Source organism: Motacilla alba, chromosome 17, assembly GCF_015832195.1.
Source record: "Motacilla alba alba isolate MOTALB_02 chromosome 17, Motacilla_alba_V1.0_pri, whole genome shotgun sequence".
Classification (NCBI taxonomy): Eukaryota; Metazoa; Chordata; class Aves; order Passeriformes; family Motacillidae; genus Motacilla; species Motacilla alba.
In genome coordinates, this window is record NC_052032.1 from 7,094,131 (window position 1) to 7,119,031 (window position 24,901).

The 24,901-nt window shown below is 47.0% G+C and overlaps 2 protein-coding genes across 2 annotated transcripts in view; one reads left to right on the forward strand and one right to left on the reverse strand.

The window, feature by feature from the left end:
- Positions 1 to 1,561: 1,561 nt before the first annotated feature.
- TTF1 (transcription termination factor 1) lies at positions 1,562 to 13,302 on the reverse strand. The gene is made up of 12 exons (XM_038156618.1): positions 13,278 to 13,302; positions 12,404 to 12,504; positions 11,428 to 12,245; positions 10,384 to 10,631; positions 9,875 to 10,060; positions 8,083 to 8,161; positions 7,675 to 7,805; positions 6,949 to 7,177; positions 5,385 to 5,474; positions 4,820 to 4,885; positions 4,349 to 4,434; positions 1,562 to 3,981 (listed from the first exon to the last, which is right to left on the reverse strand). Exons 3-12 carry the CDS (start codon positions 12,234 to 12,236, stop codon positions 3,788 to 3,790), a joined length of 2,118 nt encoding a protein of 705 aa, XP_038012546.1. The 5' UTR covers positions 12,237 to 12,245; positions 12,404 to 12,504; positions 13,278 to 13,302; the 3' UTR covers positions 1,562 to 3,787.
- Positions 13,303 to 13,393: 91 nt separating this feature from the next.
- CFAP77 (cilia and flagella associated protein 77) overlaps positions 13,394 to 24,901 on the forward strand; it is a 59,501-nt gene continuing 47,993 nt past the window's right edge. The window contains exon 1 of the mRNA XM_038156401.1: positions 13,394 to 14,298. Within this exon, the coding sequence (XP_038012329.1) occupies positions 14,173 to 14,298 (126 nt within the window). The 5' untranslated portion in view covers positions 13,394 to 14,172. The remainder of the gene's footprint in view (positions 14,299 to 24,901) is intronic.

The following is a 24,901-nucleotide window of genomic DNA, read 5'->3' on the forward strand; positions in this document are numbered from 1 at the left end:
GGCCTGGGCGGGGTTACAGCCTGGGCACTGCCTGAAGGATGGGTGGTGCTGGGCCTGAGCGGGGTTACAGCCTTGGCACTGCCTGAAGGATGGGTGGTGCTGGGCCTGAGCGGGGTTACAGCCTGGGCACTGCCTGAAGGATGGACGGTGCTGGGCCTGAGCGGGGTTACAGCCTGGGCACTGCCTGAAGGATGGACGGTGCTGGGCCTGAGCGGGGTTACAGCCTGGGCACTGCCTGAAGGATGGACGGTGCTGGGCCTGAGCGGTGTCACAGCCCGGGCCCTGACGGTGCTGGGCCTGGGCGGTGTCACAGCCCGGGCACTGACGGTGCTGGGCCTGGGCGGTGTCACAGCCCAGCATCGCCTCAGGGATGGAAGGTGATGCCCGAAAAGACTGGTTGGAAATAAACCACCATGAACTGGTGTCTACAGAGCAGGTATTTGTTTATTGCAGTGCTGGAGGCGAAGGGGATTTCTCCACCTCACCCAGCTTTGCAAGTGCTGTGGTTTATTTATACAGTAAGCATTGCTTAGTGTTATTATGGCATTATAACATCATCATATACGTGCCAAAGCTAATTTAGATAATGCTGTCTCATGGTTATAAATACTTTTTCTGTGCTGTGCTTGCCCCTCCCCAGTTTAGGTGTTCTTGGGGGTCTTTGCATCTGAACTTTTCAACTTTGTCTTTAGAGCATGTAGTTATGGTGTTCCTTGGTCTTTCTGGATCTAACCAGACCAAATTCTTCATTTTGTGGCTAATTGGCTTTACATTTGCCAATTTCTCATTTGTACATCCTTCCACTTCCCAGTATAGCTACACTTACCTGGTTTTGAGATTATTCACCTGGTGAGTTTCTGTTTATTTAAGCATTAAGCAACTAGCTGACCACAGACTGGCTATTGCATTGTATACAAAGTTATTATTCAGGTTATATAGACATAGAAAGTTATGATTCAGGTTATAAATACACAAAGTTATGATTCAGGTTCTATTGGTGTCCTTCACCTCAAGCTGTATAAGCACCTTGTAACTTTGACCCAAGTTCCATCAGCGTCACCTTTCTCCACCTCCTCAGTTAAGACCTTACAGGAGAGAGGGGTGAAAAAAGCAAGTCCCTGTTTGATCTTCAGCTGCTTCTTCAGCTTTGAAGTGCTGCGAACACAGCCTTGGATCCCGTCTGTCTCTGTCTTTGATAATGCCACGCAGCTGAAGAGCTTTGTGCTGTAACACCACTCAGGCCATGGAGATGCCAGGGAAACGCTTGAAGCGACACGTCTGCTTGAGACACCCAAGTTTTTAGGGTGCTTTTACACTTGAAGGATCTGTCATGCTCTTATTTATAATGCAGTCTGATACACAAAGCTTTGTCAGTGTTATTTTCTTCATCATTCCGTGGAGCCTCTTTGGTTTGTTTTTTTTTTAAACCTGTGCAGTTTGTTTGCAGTAATACTGAAATATCCACGTGAAAGAACTGCCTCCCCGTGCCTGTCATCTCACGGGCCAGGGATGGCAAAGGGAAAAGCTCCTTCCTTGTGCCTTTCAGCACCTGGGAAACGATCAACATGCAAGTATTTGCCCTCGTGCAAACAGATTGCACACACCTCACCCAAGGAGATGAGGGGAAGGAGCTTCCTTGCTCCATTCCCAGGGCTGCAGGGAGATGGAAGCCTCTCTTTCCTCAGCTCTGTGTTTCCCCAAAGCAGCCAGTGCTGTGATGGCTCCAAGTTTACAATTCCAGCCCTGGCTTGCTCATATTTAGCAGAGAAACTGCTTTTAAAGAGTATTAGCAAGATTGTTCCTGGGTAGTTTCTGGGAGGGAGTAACAGCAGCTCATGCCCTGAGGTGACCCTTTGAGCTCCTGGCTCACTGACAAGGGAGTGAAAGTGCCTCAGAAAAATATTTTGAAAGGTGGTTTTGAAGCCCAAACATGCAATATAATGAGTGAAGAATGAGATAACAGAGCTAAAACAAAGGCATCTGTCCTGTCTGTACTGCTGATTAACAAGCACCAATTTCACCCTAATAACTCTGAATTGCAGCTGGATTGAAGGCCAGGGGAATGCCCTGGAGCAGGGAAACCTCCCAGAGTTTGGGACCCCTTACCTGAGCAAGAGATCCCTTACTCACACCAGATCCTTGGTAAGTGACTGAGAGCAGAATTAGTACTAATGAATAAATCATTAATAAGGTGACCTTTGAACCTTGGTAAACCACTGTTAAAACTTTATTAAATTCCATGAGCTTTATTGAACTCTATCAAATTATTCTTTTCACTCCATAAAACACTGCTGCTTCTCTCTTTGGAGTGAGGTGCATTCCACTCAGCCACAACAGTCTTCTTTTAAAGCAAAGAATAAAATAAATCTCAGCATGGAGAAAGAAGTTTATTTCTGCAAGATCTACTTCACAAACTCTACAAGCAGGCATCGTTTGTGCTCTTGCCTGCACACAATTCAAATCATCTCCATTTTCAAGGGGAAAAAAAAACCACCTTGAAAAAGACAAACTTCTTCGATTCAGAAATTCAAGTTTTTCAGCTTTTAACCTTCAAACCCATGAAGCAACACAAAGACCTAGGTGGAAGGGGTGTGTGTTTCCTTCCCTCCATCTCATTTCATCTCTTGGCTGGAAAAATTTACTCTCAAAGCAGTGGCTGGTGCAGGGGAGGTTGTGCCTGTCTCACAAAAATCCCAGTGCTTTCTGTCTTCAGAGAGACTAAAGCCAGACACAGTTAAATATGGGAAGTTTTCCTTTAAAATCCCTTGCTATAAGTCACCTTGCAGAACCTCCAACAAGGCCTTTATTTCAAGCCATTGAAAGTTCTGGATTTTCAGTGATTACTAGAATTGAAGAGGGAAATTGTCACTTATCAAAATGACCCTGAAAAAGCAGGGGCTGAGTCTTCTTGCTTTACTGTCTAGTACAGCATATGGGAAATATAAACAAGCCTTACAAAGAATTTACATAATAAGATATTTTTAGGGCTTTTTACATTAATTCAGTCAATTTACAAATAATCCCTTCAGGCAGAGAGTTAAAAGTATCATACAAAACACAAGTACAACCTCCATCTTATTAAAATGTAGAAATTCTCCTTGGCAAAATAAAAATATATATGTATGCATATATATATATATGTGTATATATATATATACACATTGTTTTGTCTCTATATTCCAAATATTAAATACAACATTTTATATTACTTGTTTTGGTTAGCATGAAATGATAAATAGTAATGGAGAAAAGTCTTTTTCTCTAGAAGGACTGAGAAAAGTGTAAGTCTGCATCAAAAATAAAATCAGTTGCTTTTAAGAATAAGATACCTGTTTAAAAACAAAAAACAAAAGTTGTGCTGTTTTCATCAACACAGATGTCTTAAGACTTGATTGTTACAGTTTTGAGACCAAACTGAAAACCTTTTTCCAATCCCATGAACTTTAAAAAAATCAAGTTCTGAAAACCAAGTTCATTCATAAAGGGAAAACAGCAGCTCTCAACTCCACAAAAAAAAAAAAAAGTATTTTGAGACATTTAGAAAGCAACTTGTATGCTTACAGGAAGACTTCTAAAACCAGAGCTGAATTAAATAAAATGTGGCACAAAAGCTCTGTTCAACTCAATCTTCAAGACGAAACAAGGCAGTCACAGGTGCCTGTCCTGACTTTTCCCATTTTCCCAGGTCAGCAGCCTGAGTACTTGCAGGTGGTGAGCTGCACCCACGTTCAACCAGACCCATTTGCAGTTAAATATGCAAATTAGGCATTGCTTTTAGGACAATCGATTAATCACTCTCAGCACTGGAGTCAAAGATGTCATTGAGTCTCTCTTCCTTGGAGTCAAAGATGTCACTGAATCTGAAAGCCTTCTGCTGCTGACTGGGTGCTAAATTGTTAGAAGTGCTGTGCTTCCCCTCTTCTTCCCTTAACTTTTCTTCAAGTTCTGGGAGTGTCTTTTCATACAGATAATCAATAATTTCTATGAGGGAAAAAAAAGGGGTTTTAATTGGATCTGTAGAGGAACAGCAGCTCACAGACAGAAATTTTGTCGAGTGTTAAATGCACAAAAATCTCTGTATTCTGAGCACAGGGGCTGCAGGGAGATCAGGCATAACACAAACATGCAAGGAGAAATTAAAATGCACAGTCTTAAAACTTTTCAAGCCAAGGTATTAAAAAAGAACAGGTTCATAAGCAATTGCATGAAGAGAACATTGAAAGTTTTAGTAAAATAAGTATAAAGCCTAAGACTTTAGCCAATTAGGAAAAAATTGAACCACAATATGTATCCTCTGAGATTCAAGCCAAAGCCTTAAGGAGCACATGCAAACAGCTGACATACTGACCAGAAAAAGTCCTTCTTTTCCATAAAGGGACAAAGGACACTTTTAGCCTATAAAACTTTGATTGAACATAGGTTCTAGGAACATCTCTGCAAAGAGAAGAGTTCAAAGAATTAGTGATGCAAGGAACTATCATAAAGCTTAATTGTTACTGAGTTATCCATTCCTGAGAGTGATGCCAGTCAAACCCCAGCTTAGATTAGGGTAGAAATGATGGAATTCAATTAATGATTAACCCATAATATCAAATCATATTTTTTCCCCTTTGTTGATGAACATCTGGAAGCACAGATACACAGCACTCCAGTATTTGGAATGTTAAGGGTTTCAGGGCTTCCTGCTCAGTGCTGTGCCAGGATATGCTATGGTAATGTTTCCAAACTGAACATTTCCTACAGCTGTAAAGGCACCAGAACTTTGATTCTCTGCTTTCACTGCCCTTTGTATCCATAACAAGAGGGAAGGGAGGTTTACCCGATGGCAATACTGAGCTCATCCCAGTTTACTTCACTGGCATCCTCTGCTTTTGTTTCATACAGCCTGTGAATGTGAGACAGAAGCAGTTTGCAAGCAGAACTCAAGACATCATTCAGTGCTCCCAGCTCCCCCAGTCAGAAATTACAGGACATTTCGTCCACAGGAAGAATGATTACAAAACATGTATCAAGTACACAAGTATAACCTCCATCTTATTAAAATGTAGAAATTCTCCTTGGCAAAATAAAAATATATATGTATGCATATGTGTATAGATATATTTCTACGCTGTTTTGTCTCTGTATTCCAAATATTAAATACAACATTTTATATTACTTGTTTTGGTTAGCATGAAATGATGAATAGTAATGGACAAGAGTCTTTTTTCTCTAGAAGGGTTGAGAAAAGTGTAAGTCTGCATCAAAAATAAAATCAGTTGCTTTTAAGAATTAAATACCTGTTTAAAGATTCCTGCAAGCAGGCTGTTCTTTCCCTCCAAACTTTTATCAGCACAGCTCAAACAGTGGGAGATACAAAAACATGCCAGTGCTCAGAACTGTACCTTTTAATAAGAGTGATCTTGGTCCGTAATCCATTGGTCCCTCTGTGCGACTTCTGCCCTCTGGTCAATTTGTTTGTTAAAATTGAAGTCCTTTGAAAACACACAAAACCAGGTTTCTGTAATTTTAAGAAATTCCAAGCATCAAGATGCTGCTGCCGTCACTGAGAGGCAGTGTTCTGCCAGGTGACAGGGGGGATTGAAGGGACACAGTCACCAGTGGAAAAATGGCCTTATTTTACTATGAATATTAGGGCAACAAAAAAGTAAAACGATACATTCAGTAAAACTATACACTTAACTTTAGCAACAAGCAAAAATAAGAGTGGACTAATCATTACTGTATGAGAGAAAGGATAGTGATTGAGAAAGATACATCACCAATGTAGCGTTTTGCCCGGGGGGTTTCGAGCTGATCTGATGAGCTCTCAACCCCTCAACCCTACACCCCAGAATAGCTCAGCTTTCATCAGGAGGCATAAAAGGAGCAGGAGGCTGATGTGGCAGCGTCAGGAACAAAAGAGGTTTAATAAAGGCAAAATAACAAACTCAAAGCGATCCAGGTGCCACAAGCTTGTGCTCCTGGTAAAGACACCTCACAAAAGCGATTTGGTTTCTTTGTTCTGTCCTTTTCTACTAAATGGCCCGGGCGGGACCTTTTGGCTTATGGCCAATTAGCTGTCCCCAAACTTGAGGTGAAGTCCCCAAGGTCCTATCAGTGACTTTTCTACCTGATCACCGGGAGAAACTTCTGGGCTCTTTCCTTTTTGGGGGACAGAGGAAGGTTCTGACACTCTGTCCATAGAGGGCACATTCCTACACACCAATTGCCTCAGTATTTTACCATCATCCAGATCCTGTCACTGGGAGCCCCATTTCACAGGCAGGACCTGGAGAACCCTTCCCAGCACCTGGAAAATCCTCCACAGTGTGTCCACCCCTAGGCGATGTCTCCAAATTTGCCCCAAAAGTGGGTCCAGCTTTTATAGGCCCCAAATCAGCAAGCCCAATGATATTTTTAGCACAGGAACACCTGGATCTGATGGCACATTTCCCAACCAGCAGGGACCAAGGCTTGGCCAGGGCCCAGGCCTTGGCTGGGAGGGTCTCCCCTAAAATACCCTACAAAGAAGCTGCTATTCCTGTCAGCTGGGAAAGTTTCTCAAAATGATACATTTCTTGCAGATAACTACACAAGGTTGTGTGAAAGTTTCTGAAGCAGCTGGTTTGGTGTTAAACAGCTAGAATAAGAGTCTCAGTCATCTATTTTTAGCTCAATAATTCTGCTGGTGTTAGTCACAATGCCCAGGGTTCAGCATGTAAGTCAACTCTGCTGCTCAGGCCTCAGCACACCAGGCAGAAATCAGGCTTTGCTGTCACAGCAAACAGAGAACTTGCTGCAGCTAGCAAGGAGTTATTTGTCTCAAACTCATCTGCAATGCCTCTCCTCTGTTCTACAATCTCTTACGTGTCCTACCAAAGGATCATCATGGTACAAAACACGAGTTTTGCAGATAAATACACCCCAGAACACATTTTACTAGCCCAGTTCAGTCCAAGCCCTCACCATTTCTGTTTGCATTGTCTCCAGAATCGACTCCCCACTTTGGTTTCAATCTCAGTCCATGGCAGTGGCTGGTACAGCTGCTCACGGTCTATCCACACGTCTGTGTTTGACTCTTCCAGGGAGGAAGGAGAACTTGGATTCTCTGTTCTCAGTCTTCTCCTCATCACATCCTTCACTGCACTAATTAACTTCCGGGTCTCCTCCTCTGTCCAAGCACCATAGTTAATAGCTAAAATTGAAAACCCACCAGGTTAAGGCATAATTTGTCATTAATGATTAGGGGGGAAAAGGCAAGAGAGCAAATGTTTCACTTGGCATGATTTTTATTTATAGGACCAACTTCTAAACATGTCCTAGAAACTCTTCTGCCTAGCAGGCTGGATAGTTCAGCCCAAGCACTAAAGAGCAGTCTGATCTCCAGTTGTTGTTTTTTTAAACCTGGCTGCCAAATTCCTTCTGCCCTCCCCATGAAATCATCTTCTTCAGATGTCAATTCTGTTAATAGAGTTATTTGTTCCATTTTTTCCATTTTCCTTCAGAGATCTTTCTTATCCTTTCCACATAAGGATGCAATCAGTAGTGTGAAGAAGAGGACCACCACTACAAATCAATTAATTAATTCAAGACCCCATAGTTGAAGGACTTTTTCCTAATGTTTAGGGCACCTACACTGTAAAGTTCAAGTAACATTACACAAAATGAATTGTTTTTCTTAAAATTACATACCTGACTTGATTTCAGAGAATTTCATAGCAACTGAGAGGTTAGAACGGGACATCAGCTCAGAGATCTTCTTCCAATCATTGCCATGCAGAGCTTGATACTTCTTTAATTTTTCTTTTTCTTCTGCAGTATACCTGGTTGAGCAAATGGGCACAGCTTCAGCTGTAAATTCAAACCATTTCAATCTCTTCAAGAGCTGTAACATCTGCAGGTGATCAGTGTTAATCATCACTACCATTTCAAGTCACATTTTAGAAAGAGGAATCCAAAAGGGAAAATGAGCTATCAATTAAGTCACAGTAACTGGCACAAATGGGAGAGATGATCTTCATTTCAATCCATTTTTAATTTACAAATAATCAACACAGACTGATATTAGCAATCAGAAACACTTTTAAAGTATTCCCTTACCTTCCTTTGTAATTATTTGGGTCAAACATCTTCCTTGCTCGATAATATATCAGCCTCCAGGGCCGGGGTATGCCCTCAGCTGGAAGGTAAAGGATCATTTTTAACAAACATTTCTAACAGTGGTGAGGCCAGAATGAAACAAACCCCAAAACCCAACACCACACATTTTCATGGCTGTGCTGCCAACAACAGATTCTTTCCACTCACCAGCTACAAACTGCATGGACTGGCTGTGCATTTGATCCAGGTGTGCCTAAAATTTAACTGGCATGCTGAACACTCCATTAAAGAGGGACACGAGACAGCCACAGGCAGGAGCTGAGCACACTCTGGGTGCTCACAGACTGTTCCAACTGGGGGCATCAGCAAAAACAGAGTGAAGCTCTCTGCTGCAGGGAAGATCCACAGAGACCGGCCCCTGGAACGCACAACGCCTTGGGCAGCAGCGCCCAGCAGAGGGGGATGAGACTTTCTCCCAAATCTTCCCATCCCAAGAGTGTCGGGTCTCACCCCCAGATTGGGGTGACCCCAAAAGATGGAAAAGTCCCTCTTCCAACCCGTGCCTTCGAAGAAAGACTCAGCAGTCCTCTGTTGTCTGGTCTCAAGGTTGTTTATTGTTGGTTATCTAAAAGATTCTTCTCCTGAGCTGCTGTGGCCCGTTCAGCAGCTCAGACAAAGGCACACTGCCCTCCCAGGGGCTGCTGCCATCTTTTATATCACACATTACGTGTTACATGTTTATACTTTTTCCCCAATACCTACTATCTATATTGAATGGTGACTTTCTACTCTAGACCAATCTGTGAGTGCCAACATCACCAAAGACATGGAGGATAGGAAGGAGAAAGAAGGAGGACAGGGCACACCCAAATCCCTCCATCTTAGAACCCCCTGATCCCCATGTACAAAACTTGGACCCCTGTGTACAAGGCTCAAAACCCCCTGTACAGCATTCAGAAATCCTCCCTTTCACTTTGTGACTACTTCTACTGCAATACCTAAACTTTTGTGACTTCTTGTTCTTCCTGCAAAGTTGGTAAATTGTTCCACGGGTCAGATTCAAAGCCACAGGGGTTTCTGGCTGCATGCCAGGGTCTCAGATGCTTCTGACCTGGGTCTGGAACATCCGAGAATGTCTGTGGGACATTCCGAGTTCCGACACAAGAGGAAACTGCCAGACTGGAGTGAAAGTTAACACCAGGGAAATGTGCCAACAGAGGGAAGGACTGTGTGTCTGAAATAACCACAGAGAACAAATCTGTAGTTTGATGCCAGCAACCTGATCCATGACAGGCTGCCCTTTACTGTGCCTCGCCTGAGATGATGCCACCAAACACACAGAATAAAGCTCCTGGTGCACTGAGGAGATCCCCCTGTCTTGGAAAACTGGCATGGCTCAGTTTCTGCCACCCCACTCAGTCCTGCACCTGCCACCTATTTATTGGTGACAATTTCAGACAATCAGTCTTTCAATCAATCACTCACAGCTGCCACAGTAACCTCAATTATAGTTTAGCCAATAATACACTTAAAGCCTTAAAGCCCAAGTGCAAGTCTGGAAGTCTTTACTGGTCTTGACCATGTTTTATCTCTAAACTCTTCCTATTTGAGACCAGATAATAAGAGTGGACTGTGCTGATTATCAACTACGCTGTGTCAGCAGCTCCTTTTTTTTATCAAATTTAGCAACACCAGTGCTTCTCAATAAAAATTATTTTACAGAATATGCCATGATATAACCAGGCTGTAGAATGCAACACTCAGTTATCTGAGGATGAACTTAAATACTCACAGATTTTCTCACAAAAATGATGTTCTGCTTTCAGGCGATGGATGGTGTCTTTATCTTCTGGATACCTCGAGGTAAACAAAAGTTTTTCAGCACTGTCTAGTCCAGTAAGTGCTAAGAACTCCTCAACATTTTTCCTGATTTGTTTATTTTCATTCTGGGTAAATCTGCCAAACTTGACAGCCATACCTAAAATATAGAAAGGTAAGAAAAAAAACTAGTCAAACCTCAAGTGCCACCTCTTGCACATCTCAGGTATCAACAAATTCAGAGGGGAAAAGAGAAAGAGACGAAACCAGCTGGGAATCGGCAATTGACACACAAGTTTGGACTGAAATTTGCCAATGTGGAAGCAGATGCTACAAACCAGAAAAACAGAAAATACATCAATGGGATGAAGCGAACCAGACAGTGGGTGCAACAGACACCACACAAGAGACTTTTCCCTCTGTCCAAACATCAGCACAGCTGCACAGTCCTTCCTCACTGCAACAGGATTTCAGAGAGCTCACCCTGTTTTTTAAACTCCCTAAATCTCATTAGGTCTCTTCCAGCCATCTTCCTGACTGAACTGTCTGATATATTCTTCACGTGAGGAATAAACTCTTCCAGTTCTTGTCTTGCAGTATCCAAATCCAAAACTGAAGTCATGGCAGAGTCCAGGCCTTCTTCACCATCCACACTGACCTCATCAGAGGCTGCCAACTCAGCAAAGGAATTGTTCTGCTGCTTTTCGTGTGATGCCAAGGCTTTTGGTGTCCTGATATAAAACAACAAAAAAAGGCATAAAATAAAATACACCACTAGAACTCCAAACCAGAGATGTTGTTAACATCTCTGCCATGGAAAAAATTAACATATTTGTTAATTACAGAGCAAAAAATACTTCACGCATCCACTGCCCTGCATTTCTAACGTTTTAACACAATAATTGTAATTCACTTCCAAATTTCTATACTTATAATAATCAAGGAGCTTTCTGAAGTTCTGAAAATCCACAAAACTCTCACACATGGGCATACTGAAGAAATAAATGTCTCTTGCTAGCACTGGCCCACAGATTTTTTTTCCATCTGCCTCTTACTAGTGCTCCTGTTTTGTTTTCTAGACGCTGCAAAGGCATCAAGAACTACTTACACGAGCATTTATTTGCACAGAACATTCAATTGTTTAGCTGACCTTACCAGTTGCGTGGTTAAAATGCACACGGTCACTATAATATCAACTTTGACAAATAAAATCCTTTTCTTTTCCCCCCACTTTTCTTTTTTTTTTAAATGTGAATTGTTAGCAGGTAAGTTGTTTCTATACCTACAGTTTTTAAAGAGGGGAAAAGAGCCTACAGTGAAACATTCTTTAAAATTATTGGAGCTCCACAAGCAAACTGAGGTTTTAAAGTTGGTCTCTCACATCACAAATGCTGTGCGAGTTCAAAGTTTTTCTTTAAAACACAAAACAGAATGAGGAAAAACCTGGAGGGAGCCCAAATAACACAAAAGGAATGCATTTGGGGAGTGGGGGAAGGAAAAACAAAACAAAACAAAACCTGAACTTACATCACATCAGACTCTGAGGAGCTTTCTTCCATGACATAAGCACTGCTTTTAGTGGCCTTTCGAGCACGAGCTGCAGCCTTTGCAGCTCGCCCAGCTGCTTTGCAGGGTGTGGAGAAACCAGCAGGGAGCTCCATGGACACCTCGGTGATGGCAGAAGCAGCATCACAGCCTCCAGCCTCACCTGCAGGGGAAGGCCACCCCCCGTCCTGCTCGGAGGGTGACACCAGTGGCTCAGCTGCTCCATCCGGGTCCCCCTGGCCACTGCCCTCTCTCCTCTTCTTCCTCTTCTTTTTGGGTTTCTCTCTGTGGCCCGTGCTGTGTTCCTCAGAGGGAGGCAGCTCACACACCTCATCCTCCTCAGGCTGCTTCTCTTTCCTTTTCTTCTTGTGTTTTTTCAGGTGCCCACGATCAGCAGCACCCTCCTGGCAGTCCTGGCTCACAGGGACACAGCTGGCATCGCTCAGCTCGTGGCTGCTGTCCTCACCCTTCCTCTTCCTCTTCTTCCTCGGGGAAGCAGCTGCTCCAGTGCCATTGCTGAGCTCGTGTTCCACCCTCACAAAGTAATTATCCAGCAGAGTCTGCTGCTTCTCACCCTTTTTCTTCAGTTTTTTCTTCTTTGTCCTGCCCTCCCCAGCCTGGGCTGCTGCATCTTCAAAGAGCACAGGGGAAATGTGGCCAGGCTCTGCACCTTCCACCCTTTCAGCATTCTCGTGGTTGTTGTTGGACTCATTTGATTTCCTCTTCTTCTTTTTCTTCTTCTTGACAAAATCCTGGACTTGAAAATCACCTGCATGTGCTTTGCCTTTCATTTTTTTTCTCTTAAGTAAAAGAGAGGAGTTTTATTGAAGTGTTGTCATTTATACACCGTTTTTGTTTAAAACAAAACACCCCCCCCAAAAAAAAAACCCAACAAAAAGCACAAAGCCCACCCAAAACTTTAACAATTAAAACGTCAATTTTTTTCTTAGACTCTTACTTTTCAATCCAGTTAGTTTTGTAAAGTGCCCAGGAAAAGCTGATGCCTTCTTTGTCAAACAGATGTGCATCACAGCTGGCCCCAGCCTTCAAAGTGCTCTCCTACAACAACAAGAAACACTTTAATAAATTTAATAACTATCAGCTTTGATTTTTAGTAGCTAATCAACGTCTGACTAGTATGTTCAACTCTGCTTTCAGCTCTGAAACAGCACCAAGCTAAAAGCAACAAAGAGATATGAGACTCATAAGCACTAAACCCTAAATTCTCTGGTTAGAAGTTTCTGAGGGGCCGAGCTCAGCCCTGCCGGCAGAACTCGGCCCCACAGAGCAGGCAGGAAGCGTTTTTAGCACATTTTCTACATCCAACACTCACCCGCAACAGCCCCGCGTCACGTTTGAAACACGCGCCCTTGAATTTCGCATTGCCGGGGCAGCTCGCAGCGCCGGCCGGTCCCGGGCATCCCCTCCGGGCCAGCGAGGGGAACGAGCGGCGCGCAAAGCTCCGCGGAGCCCAAAGCACAGCTGGCCCCTAGGCCCGGACACCGATAAACCCCGACTGAGCGCGGCCGGGCCGCAGCCCGCCGTTCCGGGGACACCGAGGGAGAGTCCCAGCGCTCCCACAGCGCTCCGGGCAGCCCCGGGCCGTGAGGAGCCCGCAAACCCCCGCACCCCCACAGCGCTCCGGGCCGTGAGGAGCCCGCAAACTCCCGCACTCCCTCCGCGCCCCGGGCCGTGAAGAGCCCGCAAACCCCCGGACCCCCACAGCACTCTGGGCAGCCCCGGGCCGTGAGGAGCCCACAAACCCCCGGACCCCCACAGCGCCCCGGGCCGTGAGGAGCCCGCAAACTCCCGCGCCCCGGGCCCGCCGCTACCTCCACGCGGTGTGCGCTCCCGCCGCCGGCCCCCCGCGCCCCGCGCCCGGCCCATCCGTTCCGCCGGCGGAAGCGGCCCCAGCCGGACCCATCGGAGCGGCGCACCGCCTGTTGCCTGGAGACGGACGCCGCCGCGCGCGCCGCGAGTTCGGTGGGAGAGCCCCGGTACCGGCACCGGGCCCGTGCAGAGAGCCCGGGATCCATACCGGCACCGGCACCGCCGAGACAGCCCCGGCACCCGCACCGGGCCCGTGCAGAGAGCCCGGGATCCATACCGGCACCGGCACCGCCGAGACAGCCCCGGCACCCGCACCGGGCCCGTGCAGAGAGCCCGGGATCCATACCGCACCGGGCCCGTGCAGAGAGCCCGGGATCCATACCGGCACCGGGCCCGTGCAGAGAGCCCGGGATCCATACCGGCACCGGGCCCGTGCAGAGAGCCCGGGATCCATACCGGCACCGGGCCCGTGCAGAGAGCCCGGGATCCATACCGGCACCGGCACCGCCGAGACAGCCCCGGCACCCGCACCGGGCCCGTGCAGAGAGCCAGGGATCCATACCGGCACCGGGCCCGTGCAGAGAGCCCGGGATCGGGACCGGCACCGGGGCCGTGCTGAGACCCCCGAGATCGGGACCAGCACCGGCACCGCCGAGACAGCCCCGGCACCGGGGACGTGCAGAGAGTCCCGGGATCGGCACCGGAACCAGGGCGGTGCAAAGACCCCCGGGATCGGGACCAGCACCGGGGCCGTGCAGAGAGCCCAGGATCGGGATCAGCACCGGCACCAGCACCGCCGAAACAGCCCCGGCACCGGCACCGGGACAGCCGAGACTCGCCCCCGGCATCCGGACGGGACCGGCCAGAGACGCCCGGCCCGGGAGCGGCCCCCGCGCCATGGCGGGCGGCAGAGCGGGGCCCCGGCGGCGGCCCATGACCTTGGCCGAGGCGGGCCCGGGCACGGAGAACGAGCGGCTGGGGCTGGTCCGGCTCAGCATGCTGCGCAACCCGCTCATCATCAAGGTGAGCCCTGCGACCCCCGCAACCTCCGCCCCCGAGCCCTGCCCGGACACGGCCACCCCCCATCCCATCGCCATGGCCACCCTCCATCCCATCGCCACGGCCACCCCTCATCCCATCGCCACGGCCACCCCTCATCCCATCGCCACGGCCACCTCCCATCCCATCGCCACGGCCACCCCCCATCCCATCGCCACGGCCACCCCCCATCCCATCGCCACGGCCACCTCCCATCCCATCGCCACGGCCACCTCCCATCCCATCGCCACGGCCACCCCCATCCCATCGCCACGGCCACCTCCCATCCCACAGCCAACGGGACCCCCGGGAGGGTGAGGGGTCACGGTGGCCGCGGGCAGCTCCACAGCAGAAAAGTTTCCCCTTAACGCCGTTAAAATCCGTTTTTTTCCCCTCACACTGGTTTATGTGACAAGGAGATTGTGTTTCCCCGCTGCTCCTTCCCAAGCACGGCCGTGTTTAAACGACCGGTCCCCAGGCGGTGCTGGGCACAGAGCAGGATGGGCTCTCCCTGCGAGGGTTTTCCCAATTCCCGAGGTCTGGGAAGCGCTCGGGGACAAGGACCGAGATGTCACTGGGGCTGCTCTCCACCCCAAGACACAGCAGAGGGGTCCCGGGGAGAGGGTCACACAAACTGTCTCCACCTCAATTACACCCCGCTGGAAGGGGCTGCCCGGGAACGGTTTGGAGTCACTGCTCTGGAGGGCCTGGCACTCAGCGCCCTGCTCTGGGCGACAAGGTGCTGATGGGTCACAGGCTGGACTCGATGATTTTGGGGGTCTTTTCCCCCAAAATGACTCTGTGGTTCTGCAGCCTGGATGTGGCACTCAGCGCCCTGCTCTGAGCGACAAGGCGCTGATGGATGGACTGGACTCGATGATTTTGGGGGTCTTTTCCCCCCGAAATTACTCTGTGGTTCTGCAGCCTGGACGTGGCACTCAGCACCCTGCTCTGGGAGACAAGCTGCTGATGGGTCACAGGCTGGACTCGATGTTTTTGAGGGTCTTTTCCCCCAAAATGACTCTGTGGTTCTGTAGCCTGTATGTGGCACTCAGCACCCTGCTCTGAGTGACAAGGTGCTGATGGATGGACTGGACTCGATGATTTTGGGGGTCTTTCCCCCCCCAAGTGATTCTGTGGTTCTGTAGCCTGGACGTGGCACACAGCACCCTGCTCTGAGCAACAAGCTGCTGATGGGTCACAGGCTGGACTCGATGATTTTGGGGGTCTTTTCCCCCCTAAGTGACTCTGTGGCTCTGTAATTAGCATTTCTAGAGCTGCTGTGCAGGTTCTGGTCCCTTCCCAAACTCGCCGCACTCCTCAGTTCGTCATTCCCACTCCCATCCCCGCCCTGCGCACAGTTTGAAACACCTCGCAAAGTTTTAAACGCCTCTCTTGGGTGTTTAAACACCTCTCTCCGCTTCCTCCTCCTCCTCGACACGCACACCAGGAGCAGCTGAAGTGCGGCTCTCGTCCCCTGGATGGCACTCGCAGAACGGCTTCGTGCCCGCAGCGAGCCCCGAGCCTCCCCTCGCTCCCGGGCACCGGGGCTCGGAGCGGCCGCCCCTCGCCCTTCCAACTCCCGAGCCTTGCTTCCCCGCTTAAACCGCGGCTTTCCAGCCGGAATTCGGCTCCTGGGTTCCCTCCGTAATCGCGTCTGGCACCGGCAGGTTGAAGTTGGCCGTAAAATTAGGGAATTTGGAGCGTCACTGGAAATGTGAGGCTCTGCAGTGTTGAATTCCTTTGTTTTCTTAGGAAACTCTAAAAATCCATTGGGAGATTTTATCAGGCATAGGGAAAAAATGTAGGCTTTGCATCAGAACTTAAAAGCGGCTTCGCTTGTTCAAATGCACAACTTCTGCTTTCTTTCTGGATCCCCCGAAGTTTGATGGGAAAGAGAATTCTTGCAGAGCATCCTGGCACTGGGAATTCTGAGCAATTTTAAATGGCGGGATGCTTTAATAAATTAAGACACAATCTGGATTTCTGCAATCTGGTGAAACAACACTTTGAGTGAGTTTTAGAAGGAAAAGGTAGAGCTCAATTTCGGTATTCTGGGCGATTTCTGTTTTCTCAAGGCTTCCTTGCAGGAGGGTGTCTGCTGGTAGGGATGTGAGCTCTGCATCCACCTGGTGCAATCCTTGACCATGGGGTGATAACAGGGATGCTTTCACTCCTGGAACCAGCAGTAATTACTCTTCGTGGTGGGTTCTGCTGGGGTTTGTGCAGCAAACTGCTGCCCCCCTGCCAGCTGCCCTCCCACACTGCCCCGGGGAGTGCTGGATTCACCAGGTGTCCCTCTGTGCCAGGAGCTGCCAGGGGTGGGTGGCAGTTTGCTGGACAAACACTGCCACTTGGCACTGCACGCACCAGCCCTCTGCCCTTCCTCCTCCTCCTCCTCCTCCTGCTGCTTCCAGCTGCAGCCTGGAATGCCCTCCTCCCCAGGACAGCCCTGGGAACCCTCCTCATCCTCTGGAGAGGATCCAGCAGCTCCCAGCCCTGATGCTGAAACTGAAGGACACAAAGATGGTTTAGGAGAAAAGGACAAAAGGTTTGGAGCCAACTGCAGCTTGGAGGAGTGCTGCTGGCAGCCGAGGGAGGGCACGAGGAACACACAGCTCCAACAGCTGCCAGGGAGGGTCTCTGGGCAGCAAATACACAAGAACCTGAGGCCAGTGGAGATGGATGGGACACTTAGTCCCTGATCCTCCTCCAAACAGCACTTGGACCCCAAAACACGAGTGCAAGTGTGACAAATCTACTCTGCAGCAGCCAAAGGACATCCTTCTTTCTCTTTGAGTTGTTTTATGTATGTTCTGAATATGGCAGCACGTATCCAAACAAGATCCCTGCCCAGGCTGAGCCTCCTGCCTCAGCTCTGCCCAGCCCCAGCCTCCCCACAGGATGTGTCCACACTCTCTGGCCATCACACATCAAACCCATCATCTTCTCATGTAAACATTTCTAGGGATGAATGCTCTGTTTCTCTGCTGGAATGTATGTTGTGTTTTGATTAATCAAGGAGTTAATTTAGTTATCACTATATATTTGCTTGCAGCATAAAACTGAGGAAAACATTTCATCTACTGATGCCAGTAAAAATCTGAGCAAAGCATTTTTGTCTATTTTCACCAGTAAAAGCCTTAGCCAAGCACATTTCCAGTAAAAACTTACTGAAAACTCCTGTGTTACAAAAATAAAACAGCTCTGAGCAGGAAATAAGAGTTTACCACACTTAACCCCTGGCAAGCTTGACACAGACTTCAGAAACTGTGACCCACAGCAGTTTGATTACATTTAGATTAACATCTTCTGTATAATACGGTACAATTATGTTCAAGACATCACTGACAAGGTCATTGTCACCAGCAGAGAGTTGGATTTACCTTCCTTAATGTGTGAAGGTGAATGGGAAATCCAGCCCCACGTGCCAAAGCATCCCTTTACCTGTCCAGGTGGAGCCAGGGGCCACGCAGAGAGCAGGAACTGCCGTCCAGGAAAAGCCCTGGGAATCATCTGGCCCATCTTCAGAGTCCCCTCTGCTGCTCTCAACGTGGAAAAGTTTCCAAACTGGCAGTTCTGAGGAGGAAGAGGAGGAGGATGGTGCTGGTGCTCTGCTGGCCAGGAAAGGCTGGCACCAGGTCCCAGCGCAGACTGCAGGAGAAGCAGATTTAACAAACAACCGCTGGAATGTGCAGTGTTTATTTTACAAGCTTGTTATTTACATGACAACTGATGCCAGGCTGTCTTTATTGGTCTGAATGCCAGGGCATTTAGGGTTCATTTTCCTAAGCTTTCCTCTACAGCCCCGAGGGCTGTAAGTTTTTGGTTGTTTTTGTTTTGTTTTTTTTTCCTAAATGAGATTGAACAGAAGCTACAGGATTCAGGCAATAAAATTTCAGCAGCTATGATCTCCAGAAGAAGAATACACGATCAAAAAAGCTCCCAAAACCACAGGATCTGGCACACTAAAAGCCTTGGCTTTGGAATTCCCAGCAAAGGAAGGATTAGCCAGGCCAGGAGAGTGAACTGTCCTTTTTGGTGGGTGAAGGGGATGAACAGAAGAAATCACCCACCACGTTTTTCTTTTTCCTTTCGTGCCTATTGAAGCTCATCATGAAGTATTTCTGAGCTGACTGTCACAGAGCAAGGCACTGCTGACAATTGTTGCCAAATCATTTTGATTTCTGGAAAGATCCATAGGATGGACACTACAAAAGCAAGCGGGGCCATTTTGTTAAAATAAAGTTTTGTCACCTAGTGAAAAAAGAAAAGAAAAAGCTGTAATTAAGCATGAGACAAAGCTGGACAAGTGCATGGTGTGAAAAAGAGTATTACAACTTGGAGCTGTAAACTGCATCCTCACAAACATCTCTTGGAATAGAAATTACTGACAGGGCAGGTTTTCCATCACTCTGAAGCTTTTATTATTGACCTGGACTATGGCTGCAACAGGGCTTTTACATCTGAATGCTGTTCTTCATCTCTGAGCCTTTAACCCTCAGCTTCCTGGGTGATTTGGGGTTTTTTTAACATTCTCTCTAAATCCACTCATCTTCTTTATCTCTTCTGGCACCAGCCCGATGAGGAGTCAAAGTGAACTCAGCACTGGTGAGGAATGGGACTGACAGGAGCCAAATCATTCTCTTTGCACAGAGCACCCACACAGCCCGGGCAGGGCTCTCAGCTCCCTCTGCTCCCCTCGAGGGACCTGGGGCTTCAGCCGCAGCCAGCATCTCCCAGCACATGAACCAAGAGCCCCCCGTGTGCCAAAGTGCTGGTCACAGCCCTGTGAGACAGCTTCCAGAGGGTTTGGGTAACTCCCCTCAGGTGTTAGCTTCGATTATTTCAGTAACTCCGTTCCCTCCCCTAAGCCAAACCTGCTCGCAGCTCTTTGGGATCAGTGCATTTCTTGGAAACTTGGTCAGAAAGCAGAGTTCAGCTTCTCTGTCTCCCCCTTGTAACACAGAGCAGAGCAGCCACAAGTAGCACGAGCTGTATTTGGAATAAGGGTGTTTTATTTGGTGTTAATTATTCTCTTTACCTCAAATCACTACATGTGCTGAACATCCTGCCTTCTGTGCTTGCTGCTCGGGGACACTGAGGTTTAATTAGTGTTTATGCAGCATTTTGTGTGCTTATTGCTATTATTATTATATCACAAGTACTATTATATTTTTTGCAATCTAAGACCAGTGTTGTGCTTTTTAAAATGTATTCTGAGATGTCTATGCAGTGCCTCAATAATTCATTAGAGAAATAAACTAATGAAGGGCTGGTTAGTCAAATAATCATTAGGTTTGGTTCTGAGCTTTCCTTCCAATGCTCTGACTTCTAAGGGTTTCCTTCTCAGCATGAACTCATTTAGGATTTTAAATGAATTATTTGGTACACTAAAAATTAAACTCCTTATGAGCTTTAGTGCCCTCCCATATTTTGCACGGGCACTGCTGAAATAAATAAGGTATTTCCAAGAGGCAAGTAAACATTCTGCATGAATAAAAGTAGTAGGTTTTCCTCCTGGTTGTTTGAACACAGGCACCAAAGTGCCAGCTGTGACTCAGCAGGCAGAGGGACAGCCCCAGCAGCACCAGGCCTGGGGAGCTGCTCACTCCCAAGATCCACAGGCAGGATGTAAAATCAAGCAAAAGGGCATTTTGATCCTTTATGTGAACAAAACAATGCAAATTGGTGAGACTAATAAGCCCAGAAACATTACAAGGTGAATGCCTTTTATGTTTGTGAAAATCTTCTATGTTTATTTGTCTAATACAATGGAAATAAAGCTTCAAAGGCTCTTTGATTTTAAAAGTGCATTATTGAAGTCAGCCAGCACAATAATAATGGTTAGACCAAATTGTTGCATTGTGACCCTAATAGCAGTGCTGGCAGAGCAGAAAACATCTGTACAGCCTCTTGCCCGAGTTGGTGGGGATGTAAAGACAAAAATTAAGCCAAAGCATGAGAGGATGTAGGCAGGATAGGGAAAAAACTAAAACGAAATGGATCACAAATGCAGCCATACACTCACAGTGCACCCAGAGCTGCTGCAGGCTGTGAATTTTTATGATGAACCTAAAACTCAGGATTTATTCTCAGAAAGATTTAAGAAACTTTGGGGGAGAGCCACTGCCTGTTTTAGTGCTGCCCCCAAACCACACTAAGCCAAGAGATGATTTTCAGACTAATTCAAATTGAAGACAGCGCAGAGAAAGTCAGGGATGTCCCAAATCCCACTGAAGTGTCCTTAACCCACCAACCCTGCCCCAGGGACACCGAGCCCCGCAGGCTGAGAGCAGCACCAGGGACCAGCTAAAACTTGTAACAGCACAGGAAATCTCTGCCCTCTTTCCTCTGCAAACTCAGCTTCCCACTCCACCACCAATAAAAATTCTCCTTCTCTGGAAGAGGCACCACAAAGTGCCCTGAGCCCAGAGGAAAAGCTGCTGGGGGCTCAGTGAGGACAGTGCTGGACAGGCAACCAGTTGGCAGCTGCCCAAGGAAAAGGTGAAAAGCTCTTTATTTTTAAACCTTTCCCGCAATCATTCCTCTCTTTTTGAGTGCAGAATGTAGAGCAAAGAGAGCATGTTGTCAGCAGCCACAGAGACCAGCGTTTTCAGTTCCTTTTTTTGGGGAGTTTTTAGCCACACTTTCCCCAAGGGCAGATTGCTTTCCATGCAAATTCTTAGAGATGCTCTTATGCCTAATTATTGGATTTCAGAAGCTTTTGTCATCTTGCAGGGATTGTTTCATTCTTGCTTGGCTGCTCACATTGTACAGATTAGACAGAACCTGCATTTCTGAGAATATTTTCTTTTTTAACCATTTGTACTTTATAAAATAAATTACACTGACTTTCCCACTCACATTTATTTGAAGCAGCAAAGATAAATGCAAGTGGGATCTACTACTAGATTTCCAGCAACAGCCTTTAAGAAAACTTCAATATCAAGGGAAATATCTCTAGTTTGATTTGTTTAAGCAAACCAACACGAGGTTTGTGCCTAAAAATCTTACAAGTGAAACCTGATTAAAAATAATAGCGTAACTCCCAGGCTGGGGGGATAAAAACCCTCAAAGCAAACACAGTGAACCTTGCATTGCTCCATAAAGAGCAAACCAGCCTGAAAAATAACACTGGTTTTAATCAGGAGCTTTGGGTTGCTCGCCCAGGTAGAAGAGCTCCTTTGTTTGCAGCTTTTCAACTTCCCGACTCACATTTGCTGTCTCCATCACCCTCCTGGCTGCCCAACCCCTCTGGTGGCTCCCAGGGGATTCCAGTGGGCTGATCAGCACTGTAACTCCATTAATTACCACGTATTACAGTGAATTAAAGCCTTAAGACAACCAGAAATGCAACTTTCCCTGCACGGGGGCGGCTGCGTCCGTCATCCCTGCTCGGCTCCCGGTGCCAGCGCCGCCGTCCCACCTCTGCCACCGAAATCAGGCAGCTAAAGTTGTTCCCAGCTTAGCCCCAGCCCTGAAAAGCACAGTCCCAGATCACACTGGCAGTTAGTTAGCATTTAGATAGGCTGGGACGGGGCTCTGTACAATAGGCATCAAAGCTGAACTCTTGGTGCAGCGAGAGGGATTAATTTCTTTAACCAACATGCCTGATCTGGCCTATCTCATTACCCTGCCTTGTCAGTGTCGATGTTAGATTTGATTGAAGATTATACCATTTAGGCCTTTCCCCTGCTTTCCACAGAAATCAGGCCTATTGAATTGCACATTCTTCCATGGGCCCCTGTCAATACTCAGTGGCCTGAGCCTCTAATTCTGCTTCATTTAAACTTCATCAACTTTTCCAATCAAGTGGAAGGATCTGAAATAGGCTCCGTAAGCAGAAAGGGCCTTTTTCCTTTTGTCAGATAATTTATTCTGTTTTCTCTTTCTCTCCCCCTCGCTTCCCCACCTCTTTCTCTTTTTCTTCTTTTCGCTCCCTTTCCCTGATGCTGAAAATGAGATTACAGTATTTAAATGACTATGATAATCAATCGGGGGACCTTGAGCCGAGATTGAGGTTAATTTTTCTTAGCAGAACAAAGAAGCGTGATGCCATCGGGGATTTGAAGGTGCAAGCTGTGTTTCATGCTTGTATTTCTACCCCCCCCCCCAACCCCAAAACTGCAGTTTTAGGAGTCTTTTCTTGTTGCTAACTATGCGGTGGTTGTGATTTTTAAGAGGAGAGGAGAAATGTAATTTTGGAGCTGATAAATAGCTAACAGCCTTCAATCAACAATTTAATAGGAAAAAACAATTCACTCACATGGAGAGCCTGCAGATCTAATGAAAGTGTTATCATTACCTTATTTATTTTTAAATATACTTGGAATAATTTTCTGCAGTGCTAGGAATAGTCCTTCCAACCTGCACAGCAGAGTTGTGAACTTTTTACTGAATACCCCTTTTACTCAGCCACTCTTCCTACTTAGCAGCTTTCTTGGCTGCTTGGAAAAAAGTTGATGCTTTTGTCATGCTTTTGCTAATCAGAAATGGAATCGCTTATGTTCATCTCAGAAGCTGCCTTGAAATGGCTTGTTAAGTCTTTAGATGATGTATTTTTGGTTGTAACACGCCAGCATTCGCTCACCTGCATCTTTCCCATTCCCTGCTCTGGAAGAGAGAAAGAGAAAAATATGCATTTCTTTGCTTCCATCCCAGCTGTCTTGTCAGTGCTGTTTTACATGCTGCCACCCAATGTTATCTTTTATTTGTGTCAGGAGAGAGGATTTGACAAGTTCAGTATACAATGTTCATTTGGCAAGGCAAATTTTTCATACCAATTTTGAGCAGAAAATGAAACCATCTTTCAACACAACGAGCGACATCATTTTTGGACAGACTTATTATGAGAAGAAGAATTGCAAAACTTTATTTCCCTGCACGATGCAGGAGAAAAACAAACCAGGAAATGAGACATTTAAACAAACAAACAAAAAACCCCTCAAACATGTATGAATGTTTGAGGCCATCAGTTTGTTTTAGAAATAAAAAATAACCACAGGCTGCTGTCAGGTAGCTGTGGCCTCCTTTTTGTTAATCAGATGCTGCTGAATTTGGTTGCATCATAATGTAGCTCTGTTTCAAACCTTTTAAGCTCTCAGATGACTGGAGAAGGCAGACCAGACTGACTTTAGAAGTTTGTCAGCTTTTGCCAAGCAAGACAACACTGGAGGTTTGGGAAGGGGCTCAGGGCCTGAGAGAGGCAGGGTCCAGGGGCATTTCAAGGGCTCTGGGTGCTTTGCCTCCACCCAGGATCCCAAATGTAACTTCTGGCAGTGCTAAATACTCTGAACAAGCCGATTACTGGAAGAATCTCATTGTACATTGTGCTGTCCCGTGTGTCTCACAGCAGGCTGCTCGGGGAGAAGGGTTTGTGTCTGACAGCCCCCCAGCACAAAGAGCTTCTGCTCCATGGCCAGGACTGGCTGGTGCCACTGCAGAGGGCCCAGGACATCTAAATGAATATTGCCTGAGGAGCACCATGCATTAAAAAGGGCTGTCAAAGCTTCACTGGGTGACAAATTCATTTTAGCCCCCAGGACCCTGCAGGGTTGGGAGGTGCAGCCTCAGAGCTGTGTAGGATTGGGCTGAGCATCTTCCATGTCCTCAGCTCCTGGTGGGAATTGATGCTCTTTGGTGCCCCAGCTTTGCCCCTCTGGGAATTTTACCCCAAGCAAAAGCAGCAGCAGCCCCAAAACGTTCAGCCCCACAGACATGGAAGGAGCTGTGTGTGTTTCAGGCAGTGTTTTGCTCTAAGAGTTTTCTCTCTTTAAGCAAATGTTGTCTCACCACGGGGAAATTAAAACTCCATTAGACATTGCCACGCTGCAGAACAGACCCCATTACAGCGGTCGAGCTGCAATTAATTGGTTTCCTCAGATATCACTTAATTCTGGGAAGGCACAGAGAGATGGGAAGGACAAGGCTGATCTAAACAATAATTTCCTAAAATAACATAATCTAAATAAACTAATGAAGTGATTACATAGTTATTAATCTAATATGAAGAAGAGTCAGAAGAAAATATTGGGTATATAACAATTTAGAAAGAACAGTGGAGTTAATACCATTCTGGTTAGACTCATCATGAGGTAATCAGCATTTGTGCTTAGGGATGGATGCTGGTTTTGCAGATTAATTATATTTTGTGCTAAAAGCTGCCATTTCAAAGTGTCCCATCTTCTGCTTTTTGTGGTCTGTTGTTCATACTCAACTTTTCATCACCCAGATGGAAGGAGCCACTGCCTGTGAGGCACTGCAGGTTTGGGGCTTGTTTTGTTTTTAAAGTAAAGTTAATTTTGGATTAAGAAATGTAAAGCAAAATAACCATAAGAACAGACTCCCTTGTGTGCAGATGGAATAATCAGCAATTTGAAAATATTCTGGCCCAGGGAGGGCTCTCCCCAGGCAGTCCCTGTGCAGAGAGGCAGAGGGGAGCTGCCTGCTGGGGGTGCAGCAGTGCCTTGGGTGCCGTGGGGGTCCCCAGGGCCAGGCAGGGTCCCCCCAGCCTGGGGCCAGTGCAGGGAGCAGATCCAGCCATTCCCACAGAGCTCCTCTGTGCAGAGCTCACTCCCTTGCATCA